General features: G+C 39.7%; 1 protein-coding gene across 1 annotated transcript in view; it reads right to left on the reverse strand.

Moving 5' to 3' along the window:
* The window catches only part of LOC115053880 (sodium/potassium/calcium exchanger 3), a 20,235-nt gene that overhangs the window by 7,184 nt on the left and 1,735 nt on the right, over positions 1–11,316 (reverse strand). Inside the window, exons 2-8 of the mRNA XM_029518741.1 lie at positions 7,434–7,544; positions 1,372–1,448; positions 1,155–1,229; positions 981–1,065; positions 290–393; positions 136–210; positions 17–42 (exon numbers count right to left, since the gene is read on the reverse strand). Of these exons, the coding sequence (XP_029374601.1) occupies positions 17–42; positions 136–210; positions 290–393; positions 981–1,065; positions 1,155–1,229; positions 1,372–1,448; positions 7,434–7,544 (553 nt within the window). The remainder of the gene's footprint in view (positions 1–16; positions 43–135; positions 211–289; positions 394–980; positions 1,066–1,154; positions 1,230–1,371; positions 1,449–7,433; positions 7,545–11,316) is intronic.

Below are 11,316 nucleotides of genomic sequence, written 5' to 3' on the forward strand. Positions count from 1 at the left end.
ACATATATGGACTCACCAGACAACTCTGGCATCGTAGATTACCTAGAGAGAGAGGAAACAGATTCTTAAAGGGATAATGTGGAAGAGGAAAAGTGCAGCACTGATGAACTCTACTTAATGAAAAGTACATCTCACCCCGATGAGAGCCAGTACAGACAGGATGTAGTAGGATGAGTCTCTAAAAAGAGACCACCATGTTAATTCCACTGTCTGTAGAGAAAAGGTAGACACGTTATTGTTCTCAGTAAGAATGACATGGCGGTTAAAGCGTCAGAAGTTTTTTTGATACCTGGCCTGCAAAGATCCCACTCAGGCCGATGATCACCAGGATGTTGAAGACAGCAGAGCCCACAATTGTGCCAACTCCAACGTCTCCTTTAGTGATGAAAACACCTGAAGGTGTAAGGCACAGATTACCAGAGATGACGAGGTCAACAATGCTGTTTTGTTACATAACAATCCCTCCAGTCATTTCCTATTCGATTCTTTGCACATGTCCACATGTACATATAAACAAATGCACACACTGCCTTTCTTTTTTTTCCCTACATGCCTTATTTGTTTGTTATCTCTGATTTGAAGTACATTGTTTAATATTGGAAATGACACTATTAAAATCAAAGTCTGATAATAGTGGAGATTTATTTCATCTCTGTAGGTAGTTGATGGTTGTAAGAAGGAACATTTGTTCTACTGACATCTCTTGGATGATTTTTGCACTGCATGTCAACTTCAAATTTTGTGATTTTATTTATTTATTTATTTGTAATGGTTTATTATTTTGGGGCTTTTATGCCTTTATTTTAATTGTTATCTGGTTGAGAGGCCAACAGGAAATAGGGAAAAACAGCAGGGAACAACCTGCAGCATAGATCCCTGGCCAGATTTGAACCAGGGGCGCTGCAATTACATGGCACAGGCTCTAAAGTACTCAAACACCAGAACTCCAAATGAAAATAAAAGTTGGCTTATCTACTGACCAATGAGAGAGGTGAAAAGCTCAGGAGCAGAGCTGCCTGCAGCCATAAATGTCGCCCCAGCCACATCTTCACTAAGATGGAGGTTCTGCAGACAATAAAAGAAGATGAATTTAATAGTTATCCGTTCATTTGATAATCTTCATTATCAGGGCAATTTGGTGCGATTTTCCTCACCTCAGATATTTTTTCCAGGGAGGGGACAAAGTAATCATCACAGACAATGGCCAGAGCGTAGAACATGTAGATGGCCTGTACGAGCACAGATAAGAGCTGAGCGACATACACATCCTGCCTCTTATGTATGTCTTTTTTTTCCAATATATTTGATCTTAGTGTGATGAGTCAAGGATAATAAAGGTTGAGAAATATTAGGAGATGTTGCAATACTCACACAGAGAGCATGCAGAAACACAGCCCCTTTCTTCCTCTGCTCCTTGGTGAAAATGTCCTCTGGAAACTCATGGATGGCTGTGGGGGTGGGGGAGCATGGAGATGATTGGGAGTTAATCTTTTACATTTCTTTTTTGTGAATCTGGAAACAAAATCTGAATTCTATTACATGAATCTATTGGAAAATGTGTAAAAACACATGTGATCTAACTTCTAGTGTCCTTTGTTTCACTAATATAAAATGTTTGCTTAAATTTAACACGTTTCATTTACTGCAATATATTAAAAGACGAATTTCAGATGAGGCTTCATTTTTTAAAGTATTACTGTCTATCATTATTTCCCATCATTTCAGTAGTATCATCCTTGTGTCTCATTTCATACGCAGTTTCTTCACAATATCTTTCAGACGCCATGCTTGTCTTGCACTGTACACACTGAGACAGGAAGTAAGATAGAGGTGAAAGTAGCAGCTGCTTCCTGTCCTTCCTTGAGTGTAAAAAAACAAAAACAAAACCTCAGTCCCTGTTTTCTTCTTATATTACCAGAGAGAAAGCCCCAAGTGTGTGGTACAGCTCCAATTTATAACTCTGAACTGAGCTGGATGAATTTAAACTATGGGGGGGAGCATAGAGCTATTTATAGCTCCTCCGCTGTGAGACAACAGTGGGTCGACAAGCACACAATAAGCACGGTGGAGTCGTCACAATGCAGGCTGCACCATGGCCGCATGGAAACTGAACAACAGACTGCTTGGATTAAGATTGGGTCCCTTGTGATGGAGGATATGAGATGTGATCTTTGACACTACAGTGTCAGAGACTGAGAGAAGGAGACCATATGGTCCTGGGGAGGGAACAGTAATTTGTTCATGTTGAGTTAGAAACTGTAAATGTTTGTGCACTGATGTTTAGACATTAATGTCTGAGTCAGGGAGCAGCCCTGCCTGTCTGTCTTGTGCCATAACAGGCATCATTTTCAGGGCTTGGGGTTGAAGTGACTGAGGGTTGTGGGGGGAGGGCGGCTGTCTGTTTTCTGCTCTCTTGGAAAACTGAAGAAAAAGCCTATTTTCTCTGTGTGCCAGCTGTTATCACAGGGCAGAGCTTGTCCCCTAAATCATCTGGGCTTAACATGTAAACTTTCTGTTATCTTATTGCACGAAACAGACATTGAATATGAAACCTCTCTGTATTTGTCTTCTGAAGCAGCTTGTCAAGCGGATCAGCTGTTGGACATCTGTCCCCTATCTGTGGCTTTATTTCATTTCTTTCACCTTCCTCTGTGCTCGCTGCGTGCTGCCTATCCGCCCTGGAAGACTTAGTCTCCTTTCTGCCCTAAAACATGAACTCCCAGGTTATGGTGTAGGTACAAACGTTGGGCCACATTCAGCTCAGATGGACGCTTTGAAGTGTTGCTCTAGTGAAGACAGTTGCTATGGTGACCCTCTCCCTGGGGGCAGGTTTTTTTTTTTTTTTTTTTTTGATGGGTGGCAGTATGAAGCCAAAGGCAAGGCAATTGCATGAACAGTGAGAAAAGGGAGGGCGGGGAAGGGGGTGAATATGTGTTTCCCATGGTTAAGGCTTATGAAAATTTTCAAAAAAAGAAAAGAAAAGTGACAGCAGCTCTGGACCGTAGTATCTAAAAATATTTATTTTTCCTTACAAACCCTCAGGAGATCTCTGAGAGAGTGAGGGAGTTGGGGGGGGGGGGGGGGGCACAAGGATTCGTAGAGATACACACAGTGTGCCGGTTTACTGAAGGCTATTGAACAGGAATGTTCAAGACTGTTATAACACAAGAAGACAAATTGAAAGACAAATTGAAAGACCCCTTGCTCTTCTGCCAATCAGTTTCATTTTAACACAACTTGAAGTACTCGAACAAGATAATCCACAAATGAATGCAGCTCGATACGATTCCTCAACCTTCTAACATATTTATTGGGGCCATTGCTCCTGGTATAACAAGAATCACTTAGTGTGCAGAAGGAGTTTGCCCTCAGCCTGGAGCAGAGGGCAAACATGAACCTTCAATAAACTGGCTGAATCAATCACTGATAAAAGGGTGAGGGTTAGAAATTGAATCCAAAATTAATATGAATGTGCGCAGCTCCTCTGAATAGACTTTATCACTTGATGTCACAAAACAAAATTTCTGCAACACTTTATCTCATCTGTGAGGCAACATGTGACAAAGTAATGAGTGAGGAACAAACAAACATCATTTAGTTTCAGGTTCAGTGATCTTCTCTTGAAATTGGGAGATTTGAAAAGGATCATCTTCACTGTTCACTGAGAATTGTAAAAGATGTTTTGTCCTAAACACAAGTGTGGGGAAGCACAGACCTTTGTTATTGTGGGGCGACAGCACTAACCATTACGGCGTGCTGCCCCTCACTTGGACAGTGTCATTCTGTAAAAGTTTATTAGCTTTTAGCCAACTCCCCAATAGCATTTATTGTGATTACAAAACACTGTTGTTGTACAAAACTGCAGCACAGCATTAACCAGCCATAGGTTTTCACACACACACGCACACAACAATTTTAGGTCAAAGTCAAAGAAAGCATTACTATTTTTTATTTATTTACCTTTTTGTGTTAAATCTGAACTGAACATAAATTAAGCATGTGCATTGGATTAGTATAAGGGTATCTAATATCTCTGGACCCAGTGCTGCAGAGTGTAGCTGAGTGGGAGGCAATGGGCACGACAGAATAATACATTGATCTGAAAGTCTGCAGGAGTCCTGGAGACAAGCTTTGATATTGACTGGCACATTGAGTAAAGTTGTACTATGTGCCCACCAAACCCCTGTTGTTGTATCTGCTCATACACACACAGACCTATGCAATATTGCTGCATGTTTCATGAGGAATCAAAAGGTAAATATTTCATCCAGGTTTGTAATGTTAATTCAATTATGCATTTGTTCTTTGATTTTCTTCCCTTTGAGGCAGTTTGAAAACAATGCTGATGAGATGCCAGTGACTCTCCCACAGTGACATACACCCACACAGATTGTATGTTTTACATGCCTTATTCATTAGCATCTGTGGTTTGATGCAGTCTGTCATTTAGAAAATTTAGAAAACATTTTTGGGATAGATCTGATCTAGATGAAGCACAGCAGGACAGCTTGTGGTGATGGAATAGTAAAAGGTCACATTATACTCAAACAGGATTTCAAGATTTTAAAGATTCTGATGAAGACTTGAAGACTAAGGACTACTACAGGACAGGAGTGAAGGGGTTAGGTGGATTAAACAGGATACCCCCCCCCAAAAAATTTGTGTCACCCAATAGTTCAAATCTCACCAGGATTTTTGGACGGTTAGCTCTGAGTACAAGGTATATCTGTGTGTCATCTATATAGCAAAGGAAGGACACATTGTGGCACTGGATAACTTGACCAAATGGAAGCATATAAGTGCAAAATAAAATTGAACCTAAAATTGGGACATGGACTGAGAAGAATCTATCTGTACCTGCTTCAAGTTTTCCACAACACACATAACTACAAATAATGGCCACATTAACTACTGTTTGGTTTGGGTGGCACCCATAATCTGGCTTTCCTGATTAAAGTCCAAAACTATTTGAAGACAATTTGAGATAGATTATCTGCCAGTTTCTCTTTCTCATTGCTTTTTCCAACCCCCTAGAACATGACAGATGAAAAATACTATTCTCAGCTGACTGTCGCTTGCCAAAATAAATATCATAACAAGCCTCAGCAACACACAGTACGAGCTATTTACTTCATTTACATTATTTGAATTCATCCACCCCCTCCTTCATCTCATGTCAGTCTATTTTTAGTTCTTTGCACTTTTCATGCTCGAAAGACAGAATTGTCAGGGTTTCAAAATTTAGCATTCAGTTTCCTAGCAACAACAGTCTCCGAGACTTGTCAGCTGAAGCCGGATCAAACCGTCTCCATCTTGTTAAGCAGTGGAAGGATGAAAAGAGAGAAAGAGCCTGGAGCTAGATGTTACTGTGCAATCCCCAAGATAATATCCCCCGAGGTCCAGGGCAGGTTTTTTAATCATGCTGCAGATTATGCAATCACCGTCAGATAGCCTGCTGAGGAAGAGGGCAACAACCTGGGCCTGGAGCCATGCTCACTGCTGGGTCTTATACTACCTGCCCGGGTTTTTGTTTGCCTCTCCAGTGGGAGACAAGCAGGAGAAATGAAGTGTAATGAAGTATCTGGCTGCAGTATGTCTGTGTCCTTGTGAGAGATAATGAGGGAGATCTGTTTGCTACCAGGAACTCAATGCAGGTTAAGTATGTTATCAGGTAGCAAAACACACATGGCTATAGAGAGCAAATGGAGCACTGGTGGAGACATACACTGAGCTTCATTATTTTACCTCTCAGGTTTGTGTGTGTGTGCGTGTAGTTTGGGGGGGGGGGCTCTGGTGTAATATCATAGATGAGGATGTGTGACAGCCAGTGGAAGAGTGTATCCTGTTTTGTGCGAATTTACTGCAAGTGCCAAATCAATTGTCCCTGATGAGTTCATGTTCAGGCACCTCTCAAATAAAAGCTCTCCAAAAATATAACCAATAAATTCTTGGAAATGTCACTGAGCTGTTGAATTGCTTTCCCTGATAAGATTATCATAGGCTAAAGCATTATTAATCAAAACGGCTGAGAGCTTATTTGGGGAAAAAGAATAAATAAACAAATGTTTTTATTCATTATTAAGTTCCAGCAAACCAAACCTTACTTACATGATTAAGAATATCTTACTAGTGTCAGTTGCACATTATGTAAAGCTTCAGCGAGAAAATCAGGTTGATCTTTCCCAACCGCTGTGATGAATAAGATAAAAGTGGAAGGTGCTGGGAAGTGTAACATGTCGTGCTTCATGGTGAGTTACACTTTGTATTTCACTGACACACAGAAGATGTAAGGCTTTAACTAAAAGCTATTTTATATATATATATATAAAATAGCTTTTAGTTAAAGCCTATATATATAGCCTATATATATCAAAGGTGAGGATTATTCAACCTGTATGTGTGTCTGGATATTTTTTATTTTTGGACATTGTATATGCTAAATATGTGGGTACCGGGTTATTTTTCAGAGTTTAAAATCAGCATAACACGACTTGTATCCATTTTTGTGATGCACAATAGCTGAGCAGAATTCATACAACATTGTGAGTGACATCCTAGAGTAATATCAGCACACTCTAGAGTACATGCAAATGATCCAGAGATACAGAATTCTATATTTTCAGTGAGACAAAAGGTTTTCCTTTGTGCAGCTGTGTCATTTTATCTACTCTCTGCTACTCTCCGCACACAGTTATTGTTGGATCTGGATTTTTAATAATAACTGTCAGCTGTGATGACTGCAGCTCATGTCAGCCACCTAATCAGCCTGGGAACCAGAGAAGCACAGGTCTAATTATGGATGTCGATTGGCTGCATGTCACTGGAAAAATATGAAAAAGAGCAGTTTGAATCTGTCCAAATTATTCAAGGCATAATCCGACGCAGGAGGCAAGGGAAGTAATGTGTTCGCTAAAAACAGACTACCTGAGAAAATCTAACCTGATGTTCATTCTGGCAACCTCCTCTTTTTCTCTGTCTGTCTTCATGAGCATTTCAGTACACAGGCTTGACACTCACTGCACACTGCTGTCGACTAACAATGTTTAGTCCGCATGACCTTTCAGTTCACCTGCTGGGGAGAGGCAGAAATAGAAAGCTACCTTCTATGTTAACCTTCACACACCACGCAAATGTACGTACTGTAGAAAAAAAAGGCATTTCTGACTTTGTCACCAATACATCTTTGTTGTTATACCATATAGGACAACAAATACTTCACTTTAAAACGGATGCAGCTCTGCAACGTCATCCCTTCATTTGAGAAAATTAAAATCTTACTACTCACTTTAGCACACATGTTTACCAAGTATTATCCACATCCGCCTGCTGTGATTGATAAGGAAGTGATGCAGACACTTTGAGGGAGTTTGTCCTGATCTGTCCTCGAGCAGAAGAGAAAGGGTAGCTATCAAGTTTAAAGCACAGTGACTCACCTGCTCGAGGCTGATCCAGGCTCTGGTTGTCTGACTTCTCCTGCATCAGCCTGCGAGTCCACCGCAACATCCCATCGTTCACGCCTGGCCGAAACCCCAGAGACACCATCTCTGTTACAAAGTGACATCAGAGTCAATTTAGTACAAAACCAGCCTGCAACCCTGAAAACAGATCTAATGTGGTACCTAATTGATTTATCACTAGCTGATACTCTAATAAGGTAATAAAATACAAAACAATGCTTAAAACAATTCCTTGAATCTTTGCTTTGCTAACCAACATAATCAAAAGATACTAAGTTTAAATTGACCAAAAGCAGAAAATCATCCAAAGTAACAGATGAAAATTATTTTGGCATAATCGTTTAATAAGTGACGGACATTCAACTGGTCATCACAAATGTTGTCAATTACTTTTTGTTGGTCAGCTGTTCCTTTATCAGACTCATTTTGATTAGTCTGATAAAATTAATTAATTTTGATTTCAGCATTACTGAATTTAGATGTGGTCTGTTTGCAATCAAATAACCTCGGACTGAATGACCATCACTAACCAATCTATTTCTTTTTTTATTAGTTTAAAAAAATTAAAATTTCACCAGTCCATCATCACCCAAGAATTGTTACGGTCATTCCCTCCCTTCTATTTATTGTCTCTAAAGTTATCCTTGAGCAAGGACTCAGCAGACTGTAGGTTCATGTTCCTGGCTCTGGGATATAATAGCACGTTCAGTAATTCACTCCATGCTGCAGTCAGCTGTCCTGAGCCATCAGCACCGAGGTCTTTTATAGTGTGGATTGCAGCTCAGCATTTCATTCCTCAAAAGCTAATCTCAGTGTGAGTTACAATTTTTATGGCTTTATTTGTGAGACAGACGAGGAACTCCCCACAGATAGAGTCTCATTATCTCCTACGGAGGGGGGGAAAAAAGAAAGAAACATATACTCCACTGCCACCCACAAAGATCTTTCCACCAGGGGCTGAGAAGGTATGGAGGACTACGCTGTGTCGCTGTGTATTGCACACTATCCTTTTGTTTATGGAGCGGCTCCTTGTCTATGTACGATTCTGTGATTGCAGGCACTGCAGAGTCCCTTTGGACTGTACAGCTCAATGAGCCTATTTCAGGAGGGCAGCGGTCTTGCCTGAGAGGAGACATGAAGGCTTTCATGTTGAGGCATCAAGAGGAGTTCAGCTTGTATGAAATTCAAATATGTATGTCACAGATGTCTCAGTACAATTTTCACACTTGCAAGTAGGAATTTCCAACACTTAAACCAGATCTATGAAATAAAACATGCAGCCTTACTCATTTATTTTAAGTGCATAAATCATACTGTAACGAAGATTCTCTCTTCCAGAGTTCCAAATGTGAAGATTTGTCTTGTTTTCATCATCTTATTAACTTTGGGTTGTGGGTTTTTTTTTCCTGAAAAAGCCACTCAGTTAAGATTAGCTCCTTTACAATGGGCATGAATGCAACTTCCCAACTTTAATGTATGTAGGATCACTGCCTCCATCTGACCCTGACGATTGACCTCGCCTCCAATTTCTGTGACTTCTTAGTAAGAGTGATTGCCCCTCTGGTGAAGACTGTCTGTTATAGGCCTAAAGCATAAAAATAAAGGCAAACAGTTTACAGCAGGATCAGCGATAAAATGTTAATCCTGCTTCCACATCCCTCAACATAAATACACTGAATAAAGAAAGGCTGATCTCTTTACACGCACACAACCTTTGAAATTGTGCCTTATATCTTCTTGTTGTAACATTTATCCATGATATTTTCCCACAATCCCAAAAAAATAAATAAATTTTCACAGATGCTGGCACAAAATAAATGCTATGCCTGCTACAAATAATAAGTGCTTTTTAAAGAGGAAAAGCTGAAAAGCTGTGTAATGAGGTAATCAATACTTGAAACACAGAAAACCAAAGCCATAGACTATCACCAGCTCCATTAAGAAAAGAAAACGCACAGTTGCCTCCTTCTGTAACAGAAACGAGACATTTGATCCTGTCAATCAGACACTGACTGGACAGACTGGCTTCCTCTGTTCTTACCACAAACACACATCAACATTATGTAGTCTGTGTTAGTAAATGTTTGACTGTAAAATTCCCAATAGTAGCTAGTCAGGTGAATCTGAAACCTGAACTTTAAGATACTACTTGATAAAATAATACTTGTCTTTCACGCCAACTCTCACACTTTGCATATAACAGTGCAGTCCTCCAGATCGCCACTCTGACATTCAGACTGAACATTTACCAAGGGTCATGTTGCAGTAAACAGAGAGCTGATGAAGATTTGATTTGACCTTAAACAAAATCTAAAGCATGGTGATAGATATATCTGAGTGCAGACAAAGGAAAAGCTCACATTTGCTGTATGTCAGGAAGGCAGCACACTTCACCTCATTTCTTCTCTAAAGCTCCAATATAACTCATGTATTTTTGTGATAATTGAGGTGACATGAAGTTTTGTTTGTAGAGGATTATGTAGATATTTCCAGTCTATTTGACTGGATGCTTACTGGAGAAATTAGTCTATTAGTGTCTTAAAAGCTGCTATAACCCATTTTATTTGAATATGTAGCTGATGATATGTTTGTGAAAAGGGCTTGTAGTGACAGAATCATGACTGACTCAGTTTACCTATTAGCATTTTAGCATATTCAGGGTTTTGTTGTTGTTGATCTCAGGCCTTTAACTTTAGTTTTCTCTTCCTGCTGTAAACACCTGCAGAATGAAATCTCTGATAAATCCAACAAGTTAATGTGGCGACATATTTAGCAGCTGAAGAACCAAATTATAATATTTAATGAGTCCAGTGACATTCAAACAACTTGAGAAAATTGAGGCAGTGCATGTTTTCAGGCCATTTCCAAAAAATATTCCTATCCATGTTATAGCATGTACTTGTTCCAAAAAGATATTACAAATGGTCTTCCTCTTACAGCCAAGGGACAGACAGATTAGAGATGAACTATCATTACAATTAATAAAATATTGGCTAACCAGGATAAATTCTTTGTTGCTCATGCAGCTTTGTCAAAATCCATTTGCGTGTTACTTTGCAATTTTTTTGTATCTACTTTGTGATGATTAAATGCACTTGTAAATGATTTGTTTTGGATTGCTACTTATTTTTCGAAAAACATTTTTTCAAACAATCTGATATTGATAACGTGTTGGCTCAGCGCATCCATAAATGGTCATATGAACAATGGTATTCAGGATACTACAGTATGTGTAATATTTTCCACATATTGTGAGTTTAATCTGCCTGTCCCCATTACAAACAGCAGACCACATGCTTTGCCCTGTGCTTTTATATGGTTTAAGTTTAACGGCCTTGGTCTTGGTTCAAAAAACCTCTTCTGGTTGATGGCACACTCATAATTTAAAGGTGAAGTATAAATATTAATGACATGGCTCATTCACCGGGGCACTCTTCAACGAAGGACAGCATGCAATACCTGGATGAAACTATAATGTAAATCAAACACTTCTGATGGAACAAAAAGTTCACTCATTGATATCTTCAAACACACACAGGATTACTGCGGAGTACATTGGTGTGGTAGCTGCTGATGGGAGTGTGTGGAAGTGTGTGACCATATCAGCAGAGGTGGTGAGATGATAATGAGCTGAAGGGGGATGGGGTGGGGATGGGAGGATGTTGCCATGAGGCGCACTACTGTAGATGATACACAAAAGTATCTAACGCACATTTGACTCATCAATTTATTTATTTATTATTGTATCCTCAACACAAGGAAAAAATAACAGATGCTGATGCGTCAGATTATCTTGCAATGGATTTTAGTGATTTTAAGGAGGGTGGGTAGTGAAGGAGAGGTGTGTGCACACATAGCT

This window comes from Echeneis naucrates, chromosome 14 (assembly GCF_900963305.1).
Source record: "Echeneis naucrates chromosome 14, fEcheNa1.1, whole genome shotgun sequence".
In the NCBI taxonomy this organism is placed as follows: domain Eukaryota; kingdom Metazoa; phylum Chordata; class Actinopteri; order Carangiformes; family Echeneidae; genus Echeneis; species Echeneis naucrates.